General features: G+C 52.6%; 2 protein-coding genes across 2 annotated transcripts; both read right to left on the reverse strand.

The window, feature by feature from the left end:
* Nucleotides 1–15,148: 15,148 nt before the first annotated feature.
* Nucleotides 15,149–15,604, reverse strand: IUM83_11645 (Ribonucleoside-diphosphate reductase small chain; the record flags this gene model as incomplete). Its single annotated transcript, XM_067936218.1, has 1 exon — nucleotides 15,149–15,604. The coding sequence occupies one exon, from the start codon at nucleotides 15,602–15,604 to the stop codon at nucleotides 15,149–15,151; it is 456 nt and encodes a 151-aa protein (XP_067798615.1).
* Nucleotides 15,605–15,625: 21 nt separating this feature from the next.
* On the reverse strand, nucleotides 15,626–15,853 carry IUM83_11646 (Ribonucleoside-diphosphate reductase small chain; the record flags this gene model as incomplete). Its single annotated transcript, XM_067936219.1, has 1 exon — nucleotides 15,626–15,853. One exon carries the CDS (start codon nucleotides 15,851–15,853, stop codon nucleotides 15,626–15,628), a length of 228 nt encoding a protein of 75 aa, XP_067798614.1.
* Nucleotides 15,854–16,208: the final 355 nt, after the last annotated feature.

Below are 16,208 nucleotides of genomic sequence, written 5' to 3' on the forward strand. Positions count from 1 at the left end.
ATACTAAAGATCCTATTGGTAGAAAGCAGCATCTTTCTACCAATCAGAGACATGCATATTAGCGGGGCTCTGACAGCCAGCCGCTGTCAACCCCTTTCATAGATGATAAACAGTTTTAGCAGTTCTAGGAGGAAGATCAATTTACAAACAAATTCAGTTCTCATTTTACCTTAAACTAGCTACTTGGTGTTTTATTTGATTTATATTATACTTGTGGACTCAAGTATAATTCATTCAAATTATTAATAAACTCCTACGCTTCCTCATACACGTTGCGCAACGTGTAAGCTAAAGTAGTGAGTCAAGTTAGACCCACTACACATGCGGTATCCACGTCTACCGAGTTTACTCGAAGAGATGGCTCCCACTTTAAGTGGGGGGATCTACGACTGCAATGCAGCAGCCGCAGAAAACCGCTGACACTTACATAGTGTCAGCGGTAACAACAAAGAACAGAACGCATGCGTATGCTCAGGGCGCAGACTCCTCTAGCAGAAGACCAAGGACCACGGGTCTGCACAGAGCGCAGACACCACCAAGAACCACGCAGAGGCCGGGCCTCTAGCGGAGAACGAGCTGAATGACTTCAGCTCGGATGCAATCAACTTCATTAACAAAAGCCAAGCCGTGATTCGGTTTGTCCAAGATGCAATAGCAGCTTTTGTTGATCAACAGAAGCTGAACGCAGACAATGTGGGCAGAGGCGACACAAATGATTTCAAAGTTGGTTCATTGGTTCTGTTAGCTACGCAAAACCTGCCTAAACATGCACTTTCGGATTTCGGAGCAAGTAAGCTTGCTCCGCGCTTCATCGGGCCGTTCACTGTGTTGGCACGGCACGGCAACGCATACACGCTAGACATACCGTCTAGCATGCGCCTCCATCCGACCTTTCACGTCGGGCGGCTGAAGCCATACCTGCAGTACGAGGTACCTAGCTCGAGTGACTCGAAGCCTCGGCAGAAGCGGAAGCCTCGGCCTTGGCCTCGGCGACGAGTAGACTCTCCTCCAGCGCGTCCGCGCGCTGGAGCAACTCTTTCATCCGGGTCCCCAACTCGACCTGGATATTCGAGGCGGCCTGCGAGACCGCCGCGACCTGATCCTTCTGGTTCGCCAGCTTCAGGGCGGCGAACTCAGCGCCCTGTAGACGCTCCACGGCGGTCACCGGGTCGTGGAGAGGCGCGAACGGATCAGCCCGGGGCTGATCATACACGGGGCGTATTCCCACCCCCGCCACCGCCGATCCGTGACGCCCGCGGCTCAACCCGCTGGATTGTTGAGCGGATTGTTGACCATAGTATCCCGAACACGAACCCTCAACGGGCTCGTTTTCGTATTCCTTGGAGAGGATTTCCTCCCCATCAAGACACATGGGATCCGCGGAACGTCTTGCTGGAGGGCGTTCCGGAAATGGTGAGGGCGTACGAAGAGCAGTACGCGCTGGCGCAGCGGAAGTAGTGCGAGCGCTGCGGTCATCGCTAGTGTCCGAACCCTCACGTGCTAAGAACTTAGCACGGAGCTCTTTGGGCCTTTCGGGCACACGGAACGACGTGAACCCGGTTAGGCCGCTGTCGCTCAAGCGGACCGCGCCTGGGAAACACTACCGAGTTCCCATACCGGTCCGTGATCTCAGACGCGGACGGCATCTACGGATCGCGCGCTGCCGGTGCAGCGCGCGGAGAGCCTTAAACGTGGTACCTCCGAATGAGGTGCCGCTACACCCATACAGCTCCATCAAGGATGAAGTCGTGGCCGGCGAGCTGCACTTTGATGGGGAGACGCATCAAAGGCGCGATTATTATATCAGACACTTCCATGAGCTCCGATGGTTTCAAAGCAAGAAGACACCTTCTCGCAGCAAAGTGCCCGAGTGGCAGGCACTTTGTCATAGTTGGAATACTTTTGTTGAGAACTTCAACAAGAAGCCGAATGCTTACCGTGAACGGATTAAGCAAGCGCGTGATCGCTTCGGGACGTACTCGAAGCGTGGGGAATTGGAGCAACTCCACGTTGGTGCGGAGGAGGCTAATGTGCCGTGCGCTGTGCCCGAGGGCTTTCAGTGCGCGAAGTGTTTCCCAGGCGCGGTGCGCTTGAGCGATCGCGACCTGAACGGGTACACGTCGTTCCGTGTGCCCGAAAGGCCCAAAGAGCTCCGTGCTAAGTTCTTAGCACGTGAGGGTTCGGACACTAGCGATGACCGCAGCGCTCGCACTACTTCCGCTGCGCCAGCGCGTACTGCTCTTCGTACGCCCTCACCATTTCCGGAACGCCCTCCAGCAAGACGTTCCGCGGATCCCATGTGTCTTGATGGGGAGGAAATCCTCTCCAAGGAATACGAAAACGAGCCCGTTGAGGGTTCGTGTTCGGGATACTATGGTCAACAATCCGCTCAACAATCCAGCGGGTTGAGCCGCGGGCGTCACGGATCGGCGGTGGCGGGGGTGGGAACACGCCCCGTGTATGATCAGCCCCGGGCTGATCCGTTCGCGCCTCTCCACGACCCGGTGACCGCCGTGGAGCGTCTACAGGGCGCTGAGTTCGCCGCCCTGAAGCTGGTGAACCAGAAGGATCAGGTCGCGGCGGTCTCGCAGGCCGCCTCGAATATCCAGGTCGAGTTGGGGACCCGGATGAAAGAGTTGCTCCAGCGCGCGGACGCGCTGGAGGAGAGTCTACTCGTCGCCGAGGCCAAGGCCAAGGCTTCCGCTTCTGCCGAGGCTTCGGGTCACTCGAGCTAGGTACCTCGTACTGCAGGTATGGCTTCAGCCGCCCGACGTGAAAGGTCGGATGGAGGCGCATGCTAGACGGTATGTCTAGCGTGTATGCGTTGCCGTGCCGTGCCAACACAGTGAACGGCCCGATGAAGCGCGGAGCAAGCTTACTTGCTCCGAAATCCGAAAGTGCATGTTTAGGCAGGTTTTGCGTAGCTAACAGAACCAATGAACCAACTTTGAAATCATTTGTGTCGCCTCTGCCCACATTGTCTGCGTTCAGCTTCTGTTGATCAACAAAAGCTGCTATTGCATCTTGGACAAACCGAATCACGGCTTGGCTTTTGTTAATGAAGTTGATTGCATCCGAGCTGAAGTCATTCAGCTCGTTCTCCGCTAGAGGCCCGGCCTCTGCGTGGTTCTTGGTGGTGTCTGCGCTCTGTGCAGACCCGTGGTCCTTGGTCTTCTGCTAGAGGAGTCTGCGCCCTGAGCATACGCATGCGTTCTGTTCTTTGTTGTTACCACTGACACTATGTAAGTGTCAGCGGTTTTCTGCGGCTGCTGCATTGCAGTCGTAGATCCCCCCACTTAAAGTGGGAGCCATCTCTTCGAGTAAACTCGGTAGACGTGGATACCGCATGTGTAGTGGGTCTAACTTGACTCACTACTTTAGCTTACACGTTGCGCAACGTGTATGAGGAAGCGTAGGAGTTTATTAATAATTTGAATGAATTATACTTGAGTCCACAAGTATAATATAAATCAAATAAAACACCAAGTAGCTAGTTTAAGGTAAAATGAGAACTGTATTTGTTTGTAAATTGATCTTCCTCCTAGAACTGCTAAAACTGTTTATCATCTATGAAAGGGGTTGACAGCGGCTGGCTGTCAGAGCCCCGCTAATATGCATGTCTCTGATTGGTAGAAAGATGCTGCTTTCTACCAATAGGATCTTTGGGTATATGTGGACCACTCATTGTGGTGGTCCACTTCAATGTATCCATTGGTGTGTCTTACACCAAGGTGAGGAAGTATCGAAAACTTTTAACAGATAACCTATCTGTTAAATTCACAAGTGGCTTGTAGCCACTTGTGCGTGTAACCCCGTTACAGCATGGCAATCACGTAGAACGGTGTATGCCCGGTCGAGGCATGCACCGAGTTGTTGATGACAAACTCTGCCATCGACAAACGCTCGCTCCAGTATTGGAACGAGTGAGCGTAGCTCTTCAAAATGTCGACGAGCACGCGATTCACGCGCTCGGTTTGACCGTCCGTCTGCGGATGATCCGCAGTCGACATTGAAAGTTGGCTCCCAAGAAGTGAAAACACTTCTTGCCACAGATGTGCTGTGAAGCGTGGGTCTCTGTCCGACACTATGTCGGACGGCATGCCATTGTGTTTGAACACCATGTCGACGAACAGACGGGCTGTCTGCTTCGCGGTCACCTCTGCCGGCACCGCAGCAAGATGTACCATCTTGCTGAAGCGGTCTACGAAGACCACAACGCCGGTGTTCCCTCCGCTGTCCGGGGGAAGACCAAAGATGAAGTCCAAAGACATGGACTTCCAACACTACGACGGAGTCGGTAGTGATTGTAAAGGAGCCTGCGCGAATGGCGCAGGCTTTACGCGTTGGCATACCTCGCAAGCACGGATGTACTTGCGCACCCACTTATACTGGTGGTGCCAGTAGAAGTCGCGCGTGAGAAGGACGTATGTCTTCTCACGTCCGAGATGTCCCGCGGTCGGGGCATCATGATATTCGTACATGATCCTGAGTCGCAGGTCATGGTCATTTGGCACGACAACGCGATCCGCGTTGTCGTCGGCTGCATTGTAAAGCAGTAGTCCGTCGTGCACACGAAAGCGGTGTGCACGCGCTCGAAGGTGCTTGGGCAGCTTCTGACGGGACTTGTCAGAAGGCGCTGTGCCATAGGCCAGCAAGAGCTTCGCGTCCGCGTCGTGCGCGCACGCGGCCTTCACATCATCCAACAGAAATGATGTGGGTTTGCTCGATCGCATGGCGTCAATGGCATTGACGTCAACAGCTTCTGCGTAGTCCGGCCGACGTGATAACGCGTCGGCCACTACATTCAATCTTCCGGGTTTGTATTCGACCCGGAAGTTATACTCCGCAAATAATGAGAGCCATCTCGCCATTCTTTGTGATATGTGTGGCGACTTCACTGCGGTGCGCAGTGAAGCATGGTCGGTGTAGACCACGAAAGGTCTACTTCCAAGCAAATACACTCGGAACTTTGCGAGTACGTACTTCATGGCAAGGAGTTCCTTGTCATGTACCGGATAATTACGCTCAGCTGGCTTCAGCTGACGCGATTGGTAGTAGACGACACGATCACGGCCCTCGTGATCGTGCTGCATCAACGCGCATCCGATCGCGAAATCGGATGCGTCACATACTACGTGAAATGGGCGATCTTCGTTAGCCACCGCCAAGATCGGCGCCTCAGTCAAGCCCCACTTGACTGCATCGAATGCCTTTTGGTAGTCGGGTGTCCAATTCCATACAGCTTCCTTCTTAAGAAGCTGTGACAGCGGGCGGATCTGGCCCGCGTAATCCTCCACGTACTTGCACAAGTACGTGGCCAAGCCAAGGAACTGCCTCAGTTCCTTGACACTTGAAGGCGTTGGCCATTCATTGATCACTCTGACCTTTTCCGGGTCAGGGCGAACACCATTCTTGCCTACGAGACACCCGAGGACGGGTATCTCGCTCGCCCCGAAGATACACTTCTTCAGGTTCGCGTAGAGCTTATGCTTTCGCATAAGCTCAAGTCGTTTCCGGAGATGCACCCTGTGCATCTCTACGTCGGTCTTCCCGTCCACAGCCCGGCTGTGGATGAATACATCATCGAAGTAGCTCGGTGCGAAGTCGCGCACCGAGCGCAACAAGTGCGTCACGCACCTGTTGAAAGTCGCAGGGGCGTTCTTAAGCCCCTGTGGCATTACTAGCCATTCCCAGAGCATGCCGCTTGGCGTGCTCACTGCCGTGAGAGGGATGTCCCTCTCACGCATTAGGATTTGGTAGAATCCATCTCGTAAGTCGAGAGCACTGTAAACGGTGCTCCCGGCCGTCGAATCGACGATAACATCTTTTCGTGGTATCGGCGTCTGCGCCGATCCCGTCGCATCGTTCAGCTTATTGTATACATGAACGATGCGCCGTCCGCCCTGTGGCTTTTTGACACAGAACGTCGGAGCACTGTGCGGGGACTTTGATTCCCGCACTTGTCCTGTTTTGCGACGACTTTCAAAGAAGTCGTCGATTGCTTTTACTTGCTCTCGCGGCAGTGGCCACTGCCGCGTGACACAGTACTTCGTGCCCGGCACGAGATCAATCTCGTGCTGAATGCCCTTATCCTGCGGAAGCTCCGCAGGAATCTCTTCCGGGAATACGTCCTTGTACTCCCTCAACAATTCGTAATAAGGACTCAACTTCAGCGAGTACCAGCCTTGTTCCTCGAAGCGCTCTCGCTTCGTCTTCGCACTGAGCGTGTCTTCACTCTCAGTGGTGCTTCCCATGAAGAGCTGCCTCAGCTCTTCGCTCTCGCCCTTCGTTCTTTCGCTGTCCGAAAGAACGCAGACTTGTTTGATGCGTCCATCGTGTAAATCGCGCGTGAAGCGCTTCCAGTTCATGACTGGAAGCGAAGTCAACTCCGACACCTTCGTCGGAGGATTAGCGAGCTCCATTTTGCGGTACTGGAATCCAGTATCGGTGCGCGTCAAAAGCCGCTTAGTCTTGACGTCCGGCGTCACCGCCTAAGTCTCCCCGCCAGACAGTTCTTGTGGCGTCTCGGTACCGGATCGAGACTTGCGCAGCTTTCTTCGCATACGTCGTCTTCTTTGTTGTGCGAAGCCCGGCTCCGCACAGTTGTTCGTCGGCGGACACTGTCCACAGGCGCGCGGTATCATGCCCGGGTTGACTGTATTTTCCTTCGTGCAGCCCGGCTGCACGGAAATGTGTTCCTTCGCCGACAGACCCTGTCTACGCGCGCGCAATATCAAGCCCGGCTTGATCGCATGGCGCTTGATCGTGCAGCCCGGCTGCACGACAGCATGCAAATTGCGTATGTACGGGACGTTTGCAACCGTCCGCACTGTTTGCAGCGTCAACTCCCGGGGTCGACACGCCTAGGTTACCTCGACGCCATTCATTGGCGGAGCCCCTCATTACCGAGGGTGCGTCGGCTCCCGGAGCCGACGCGTCGTCGTCGACTTGACCTCTTCGGGTCAGGGACTGTCCCATGCGCACTTGAGCGCGGGTGTTGGTTCCCGGAACCGATTCATCATCTTTCTCTGACGTCGGCGGCACTGCCGACGTTGGTGTCTTTTGTGCGCGCCCTCTCGCACTTCTTGGGCACTCCGGGACAGCGGCATTAAGCGCTGTCTCGCTGTCCCGACTGGCGAGTCGCGCGCACCTGCTGGTGCGTGCGCTGCGGTAACAGGGCCATCGCTCTTTGTTCCGCTGTCGCGTCCGAAGCGCACGAGCGTGCGCTTCTTCTAGTCTATCACCGGATCATGCCGTACAAGCCACGGCATGCCCATGACTACGTCGAACTTATCGTCCAGGTCCAGGACGATAAAGTGTTCGACAAACACTCGTTGTTTGTACGAGAAGCGCACGTTCACGACGCGCTTCTCGGTCTTCACGATGGCACCTGGTGCCAGTCGCACTTCCAGAAGACTTCGAGGTACCTTTACCTCCTCGAAGTCAAGACTCGGCAGACTCCATAGTCGGACAAAGTTGTGCGACGCGCCTGAATCTACCAGAGCGCGAAGAGAGTCGCTCGCTCTCTTCGAGTAAACCTTCAAGATGACTAGATTCGGCCTGTCGTCTTGCTTCTTGCAGTGAGAGCTGGTCTCACTGGGGGCTGCAGTCCTCAGTGTCGCGTACCCGATGTCGGCACGCGTGACTGCAACACCAGTAGGGCGCCCCGCGCCTACTGGATATTCGCGTTTTTTTGTTGGTCTGCGGCGATGCCCGGCATCGCCACGACGGCCACCATTGTAGTGCAGGGAAGTTGTGTACTCCCTGGCAAGTGGCCGACCCTTCCGCAACGGAAACATCGCACATTACTTCCTTGTTCCTGGTGACAAGCAGCCGTCAATTGGTTCCGGACCTCCCGTCCTCACTACCAGGCGCGGTTGCGGCCTCGGTACGTTCGCGTGTAGTTTAGCCTGCCGCAGGCTAAACGCTTCTTGCATGGCAAGGGTGATAGCAGCTTCGAGAGTACTTGGGTACTCTCGGAAGAGATGGGTCTTCACAGGCCCATCTCTCAGTCCCTTCATGAACGTGACGACCTTGGTCGCCTCGTCTATCGGGTTGGTCACGATGTTCGAGACCAAGTATCGTGCACGCTGCGCGTACGCATGGACGTCATGCTTACCCTGCTGAAGGTCGAGGAACTCCGCCCTCGACCGGAACTCGTTTTGTGTTCGCTCAAACGCTTGTCTGAGCTCTTCTTTGAATACTTCGTACGTGCTGAAGCACGTAGGATCGGAGAGTCGGCGTCCATACGCCCAACTCCTCGCTCGTCCGCCTAGACATGACATGGCGAACACAACCTTTGACAGCGGGTCGACGATACGTCGAGCCGCAATGGCTGTGTCGAGTTCGACGAGCCATCGGAGGAGAGGCTCGCCCTCGCTTCCTACATAATTGCTCACGCTCAGTTACAACGACGTTTCTGAAGAAGCAGCATCACGCTGCTCCCTCATGATGAACCCCAGAGCAACACCATGTTGCTCCGTCGGCGATAGCTTACGCAGCATCGTAGCTATCGCCGCCTCCCCAGTGACTGTTGACAGTCGTTGGAGGGCCTCCCACTCTGGGTCCGACAGGTGGGTGCAGTTCCGCGTGCAACATGCGTTGCAGGCGTATTGGAGCTCTCCATGGGCACCTCCGTGCTCATGGGGTTCTCGGCTCCGCGTTCGTACACCCGGTACGAACGTCACGTAGTCGGTCGTTGGACGGACTACAAGTGCTACCAGGTGTAGTGGGTCTAACTTAACTCACTACTTTAGTTTACACGTTGCGCTACGTGTATGAGGAAGCGTAGGAGTTTATTAATAATTTGAATTAATTATACTTGAGTCCACAAGTATAATATAAATCAAATAAAACACCAAGTAGGTAGTTTAAGGTAAAATGAAAACTGTATTGTTTTGTGAATTGATCTTTCTTCTAAATCTGCTAAAACTGTTTATCATCTATGAAAGGGGTAGACAGCGGCTGGCTGTCATAGCCCCGTTGACATGCATGTCTCTGATTAGTAGAAATATGCTGCTTTCTATCAATAGGATTATTGGTTATATGCTGGCCACTCATTCTGGTGGTCGAAAGTGTATCCATTGGTGTAACTTACACCAATGTGAGGAAATATCTATCTTCTAACTGATATCTGTCTGTTAGAACCACTAGTGACTATTGTCACGCACAAGTGACAGTTGTCACTTACCGTTGTCATGCACAAGTGACTATTGTTACTTGTGTGTGTAACCCCGTTACATGATCTGTTTTCCTTAACACTATCTGAATGCAGGTTCTGCAGTTGCTTGTGTGTGAGCAGATTCTTCACTATTGACAGCGATTCCCAGGAGCTCACACCAAATCACGTCGTTCACAATCCGCCCAAGAAAGGGACTGACCCGGTTTGGAATGTGATACACAGCTTAGAGAACCTACAACTATGGGGGCAAGACGTTCACACATATTTGCCTGATGTGTGCTAGGACGAAGACTTGGCAAGATTCGCTATGCCGTGCTAGCAACGTGTCTAATGTCAAGACTCACGTGGTATCCAAGGACAAACAGCACGAGTGGGCGATCCAAGTTCAGCAACACTGCCTGAGTCTCGCCGATCGTTTCATGGTACAAATGTTTCCCAAAGCAGAAGAGAAGTGCCAAGCCCCTCCCAAGTTAAGTGAGCCAGCGGTGCAACCTACCAAGCGGCAAAAACCGTGGTGGAAAGCTTCGGTGACTCAAGAACAAATTTCAGGTCATATTGCATGATGGCTGATTCCGCGACGGTGCGTGTGCGAATAATTGATATGCTAAGCGATTGTGGATGCTAATTAGTAGTGTTCATTAGTAGTGATACTACTAACGCCAAAGCCGTTCTACGATAGTAGTAGTAGTAATATTGGTTCAGAGTAGGTTAGTAGTATCACTACTAACCCAAAATTCTCACTACTACCAAACTCTATTCTAAAGGCCTCTAATAGCTGCAGTTGATGTTTTGAAGTCGAACACGCCCTAAAATCCAGAGCTGTTCCGGGCGACGCTTTGTGTCGCAGGGGACGTATATCACCGCGCTCCGCTTGGCTGGGCGCCCCCACGGTTCGCTTCGCTCGCGCTATAAAGATACATGTAGCATGTTCTGGCGAGTGCAATGCGCGGCTCGCTGGAATGTTCGTCGCTGGGCACGCCTACGCAAATACCGCGCGACGATGCTGCGCAGGCACCCCGCGCGGGTTTGCTGCGGCTTCTCGCAACCGCTAGTCTTATTCGCCGGGCGACTCGCCCCTTCCCGGTTTGTGCTGAGGCGCATTCGTCAGGGATTATGTTGTGTTTATGATATTTTTCTCTTGAAAGAGTGTAGTCGCATTGCTTTGTTCTCGTCAGGGATTACGTTGTGTTTATGATATTTTCTCTTGAAAGAGTGTAGTTGCATCGTGTTTGAAGTTGGCTCCAGAGTGCAACCTCGTCCGCAAACAATGAGGGGCTATTATAATACATGTATTGGCATTATTCAGTATAATAGCACCTGGATGGTAATTAATCACCGACACGGGCTCGGGGGAACAATCACCGACACAGGGTCGACCAGCCAGGATCATTTTCGAAAACTCCACCCGCCTCAAATTTGCGACTCCACACTGCTCAAGATGAAGGTCCAGATCATTATTGCTGCACTCGCCACTGTGCTGTTGCCCGTGTAAGTACTGGTCGATATCTACGAGTGCATAGCATTTTACTGACCCCTGCCATCAGTCACGGTGCTGACCAAACAGGCGTACAGTGTGCTGGAGGAGTCCCTGACAGCAGAGGTGAAGGCTCTGGCATCATCTATGAGAACACTGGGTTCTTGACCGCCGACTTCACCCAAAATGTCTGCGCCACGGCAGGCGGCACGATCGATCCTAACACGAAGGGCAACCAGAAGTGCTGCACCTTTCCCAGTTTGACCGATCCTCGCATAAGAACTTTTAACATCGCTTGCGAAAGTCAACAGGCTGGAAGAAGCTACCCGAACTTCCGTCCCTTTCCCCGTGATTGCTAGGTGGAAACACATGGGAGGCTTTGGTGGCTGCACCAGTAGATGACTTCAAACTCTGCGGTGTTTATATTCTCCCATCACGTAGCGGATAATGTAGTGTATTACATTTTCGCTTAGCCCCGTTACGCTTGCGCTGTTTACTATCCATAATGTAATGTCCGCATACCTCGATTGGTGGTAATGTGGCTGCAATTGACTAGGTCGTCTGCGACTGGGCTGGGAACACCTATATCGGTACTATTTGTCGTTTCAAACGCGAATTACTACTAGTAGTATAAGATTGCTGGCATTTCTGGTGCTTCCTTTCGAATTCCGCAATGGTATGACATTTGTGGGGCCGACAAGATTGATGTTGCTGGGTAAGCATTCCACGCGTTAACATACGTTTGGTGCTGCTTCCTCCGCACCTCCCTGTACCATTATTTTGGTACATTCGTGTTTCGCACACAAACCTTCAACAAAGAGTAAATAATCACCAAAATAGACCTCTCCCCCCCCCCCCCAAAAAAAAAAAAAAAAAAATACGGAAGAAGGTCGAAGCAAGCACCAGTCATTGGCAGCTAAGACGGTAGGTCTTCCTACGCCTCCTGTGGCTCTTTACGCAGTTCCACCGCCTCCTCGCTGACCTCTCGTGCTGTGCACCGCGCGTCACGGCCGCTCACCGCAGAGGTCAAGCGCGATGTTCGGCGATGAGCAGATCTCCCGCAGCGCGTGCCGGTGCCTGCCATGCGATGGCTCTCGTGGTCTTCCTCCCGTCCATGCCGAAATTTGACCCGAACGCATCGTTCTGCTTGCTCTGCACCGTTTTCGACATACACGGCCTACGTCTCGATGTACAGAGATCACCGGTTATAGTGGCGCCGGTTAAAAGAGAAAATGGACTATTAGAGCGCTTCCGTAAGATCCCAAATCGTGATTATAGTAAAATCAAGTCAAAACGGCTATTAGGCTGTAAGAGTGTAAGAGAGCTCCCCCGCCAAACCAAAACTACACAATGTAAGAGGAGTGGGGGGACACGTGGGTCATTTCTAAACACGATCAGGAGTACAGCAATGGTGTCGTCGCGTCAGCACCTCACTATCTACGAAAAGAACAAACTCGGTCGCGTGGAACGCTGTTTCGGAGGCGACAATCCGACACTGTTTCATACTAGGACAGGACAATCCTAGTACGAAGTAGTGTCGAATTGTCGCTTCCGAAACAGTGAGCATGAACGCTAGGCTATAGCGCGACAGTGAACCAACTAGAGAAACGGGGCATGGAGATCTAGAACTGCTGATATCTAGATTAGATTTATTGGATCCGTTGAGCGCGCCGAGCTACTTCGTTGTTGAAGATGCTGTTGAGAACAACCCCGAGAGAGAGACGACACAAGCGAGCAGTCTTCGAGTGACAGTGGTTTCGCACGGCGAGGCACTAGTAGTGGCGCAAAAGCTCCAGATATGTTTGCCCACGGATTGCGGGACACCAGCGTTGTCAACGCCACCAGGAGAATGGCAGTCACCTCTAAGTGCCAGACCTCGATCACCTCGTACTTTCATGCGGAATAGTAGTGTGTATGTTAAATGATAGGTTGTTGTCATGCGCAATAATAGTGTATATGTTAAATGATAGGTTTCCTCTCTATGTACTTCCATGCGGAATAATAGTTTGTATGTTAAATGATAGGTTCCCTCTTACAACAGCAATAAATCTATAAGAGAGCTTCGGGAGTTGGTGACCAAACACCTCCACTATAACCGGTGTTCTCTGTATTTTTGACACGCGTTTTTGATAGCGAAAACCCAACAATACTAATGTAGTATACTATTGAATTACTATTTTTATTACCGCCAGGTTCTTTGGCTCGGACTCGGAGAGCGATGACGAGAAGCAGAACCCGCTATTAATAAGCGCGACGCGTCTCCCCCACCCCCTCCCACCACCACCACCACCACCACCACCACCACCACCACCACCACCAAGCGCGTGAAAAAAATCCGCGTTGAGGACGCCGGCTGGAAGCCTCCAGCTGAAAGAACAACCACTCGTACGACCTCCGGCTTGGTTTGAGCCCGTCAATTATGGACTTATGGCGTCAGGGCCAGGGTTCGGTAGTACCGTCGAATGACAAAATACCTGCTTACCAAGGACAAAACTATTAATAATGCTTACTCGAGACAAAACTCATCCATTTAAAAAATGCAGGGATGGATACTTTTGTCATCATCTGCACCATATGATATTTAAAACTGGTACTCTGCCTCACTCGCGATGTTGCTCGTAGCAACGCCAGTGTCGGAGTCATCTGCACTGTTGTATCTAGCTACCAGTTCGTCTATCATCGTCTATCATCGTCATCGTCAGCATCTTGAAGCCGTACGCCTGGTCTACATCAGCTTGATGCTCTGGTGTAAATTCTGTGTAGCGGTCAGGAAGATAGCTATCTAGCAGGTGCTCAAGGTTTTCGGGGAGCATCGAGCAAAGGCCCGTTTCATCACCGCTATGGCTGGCTTCGTAAAGCTGTTGTGTGAAGACCGGAGTACGATCTTCAGCATACTTTACAGACCGTAGCCAGCAACACGTTTTAGCTGTCGCTCTTCTGATGCTGTCATCACGTGCTCACCTCCCTCCACAGCTAGACGCAGCTGATCAAGTTGGCGTTGCTGTTCCATCTTCTTACGAGCTAGACACTCCATTGCTTTCTAGTCTTCTCCGCAGCAAGCTGGGCGTGCTGATACGCCATCGTGAGCTCCTCAATTTGGCGTTTAGCCCGCTTGCGAGCATGCTGTTCGGCAATCCGTTCTTGCTGCTGAAGACGACGACGGGCTGCCGCTTCATGGGCAATTGTCTGGCGAGACTGGATGGCTACGTGCTCCAACTCAGGATCTACGACAACTTCAGGTGCAGGCGTGGAACCGAAGTCGGGAGTGTGTGGGGTCTTCCTCGAGGCATCTTGCGAAATGAGAGCAACAAGACTGTACCAGTTGCGTCGCGTTTCTATTGCGTGCTGCGTTTCGCTACCACATATCCATTAGTTTTAGCAACAACGAAATGGATGAGTTTTGTCTCGAGTATGCATTAGTTTTGTCCTTGGTATGCGGGTATTTTGTCATTCGACGGTAGTGGGAATTTCGGCTAGTAGTCGTACTACTACAGACGAGGGCGTGAATAAGGAACGCCTGATATATAACAACTTTCAAGTGGTATGAGCCAATTAGAGGGCATAAATTGCCATTGATGTGGACAAAATACTTGATTTAGTTAATTATGTCACTAATCTGTGTCTGGTCCACGTATAATCTGGCGTGGCGCCAACAAGATTTGATGGTGTCGGCGTCCAGCGCATTCCACGCGTTGCTGCACCACGTGACTGCGTCCGATGTCTCGATTACAAAGGGGTCCAGCTCGCAGCACAGTCTCCAGACTGCCTCTTCGCCGCAGTCTTGCAGTACACGCCGCTTGGTCCACGCGATCACACCTTGGTCCTTGGGTTGGATCGCAGGAGTCCAGGGCCACCATAGACGCCCGCGGCACCTTCTTGCGGCAGCGAAAGTCGACCGCAATGCGCTTGAGCGAGCTCTCGTTGTCCAGGATCCTCTTGACGGACGATTAGCCCGGCGCCTTGTCCAGCGCACACTTCTCCCGAGCCCATTCTCCTAGCGTCGCGAGGCTCCACGTTGGCTCGTGGGTGCGCATTGCACAGAGGGCTGCTTGGTGAGGCGCATTCTCCGTGCTTGCCGCTCCATCTTGTTCGTGACAAATCGAATTTCCCGCCCAGATTCAAAACCCAGAGGCCCAGCTGGCAAATGGCGAAGGCCAATGTCAGTGCTTCAATCTCTTCCCTCTAGAATTGCATAACATTAGGTTTTGGAAGTTATAGGATGACACCCGTTCCTTATTCACGCCCTCGTCTGTACTACTATCCAAATTCGGGGACCCGGGTGGTGGACCCGGGGGGGGAGGCGCAGTTCGAAGGTTGAAACGAACGACATATAGACTGAAAAGGAATAGATTAATTGGTATTAAAAGATTGCAAAACGGCAGCGGATAGAGTGCATAACCGTTTTTTACTTGCAATTAGTGCTTTCTACGTTTACCGTTATTTAATATTTGGTCAACGAAAAACATAACGTTATCTATCATTTTACGTAAACGTTACGTACGATAACGAAAACTGTATTCATTGGTTAAAAATCTGGGGTTTGTTTCATTGAATGGCGTCGGTCGGGAGAAGCTCAAACCAGGCATGAGACCGCGCTTCTTGGGCCAGAAGATGGAGCAGAAGGAGCCCGAGAAGAAGATGCCCTCCACGGCAGCAAACGCCAGCAGACGCTCCCGGTTCGATGACACTCGCGGGTCGCACCACTTGAGCGCCCAGTGCGCTTTCTTCTTGACGCACGGGATCGTCTCGATGGCACGCCGCAGGTGGTTCTTCTCCATCGCGTCCTTGATGTACGTATCAATGAGCAGCGAGTACACCTCGGCGTGGATGTTCTCGATGGCGATCTGGAAGCCGTAGAAGCAGCGGACCTCGGGCACCTGCACTTCGTTGCTGAAGTTCATGACCAGGTTCTCGTTCACGATGCCGTCGCTGGCGGCGAAGAAGGCCAGCACGTGCTTGATGAAGATCCGCTAGTTGTCCGTCAGGTTGGCCCAGTCCTTGAGGTTGTGCACTTGGTCCAGCTCCTCGGCCGTCCAGAAAGAGGCCTCGGTCTTCTTGTACATCTGCCACACGTCGTGCTCCTGGATCGGGAACAGCACAAACCGGTTCGGGTTCGCGACTAGGAACGGCTCCGGCTGCAGCTCGCCGTTAACCTCCTTGCTTGTACTCGGACATCTCGAGCTTCGGCTGCTCCTCATTCTGGTTGTCCTCAACAGTTGTGTTCTGGGCGAAGTTCTACACGAACTGCGCACTCAGCTCCTGCTCCGGCTGCTCCGGCGACTTGACCACCTACCACCGATACAAATACAACAGAGGTACCGTAATGAGGATTAGCAGCAACGCCAGATAAACTGCATCATCTTCTCAGATGCAATAACTACCGGTTCTTGCTATGAATCTATGCATCATCTCCATAGTCACTGTCCTCGCTAGATAAATTGTCATCTAGTTTTCGCAGACAAACAAAATGTCGCGAACAGTTTCAGGATCTAGTGAACAGCGTTTTGTAGTAACCACGTTCCCGCTTTTCGAGAAAGCACGCTCAGGTGGCAC

Source organism: Phytophthora cinnamomi, assembly GCF_018691715.1.
Source record: "Phytophthora cinnamomi strain GKB4 chromosome Unknown Contig8, whole genome shotgun sequence".
Taxonomy (NCBI): Eukaryota; Oomycota; class Peronosporomycetes; order Peronosporales; family Peronosporaceae; genus Phytophthora; species Phytophthora cinnamomi.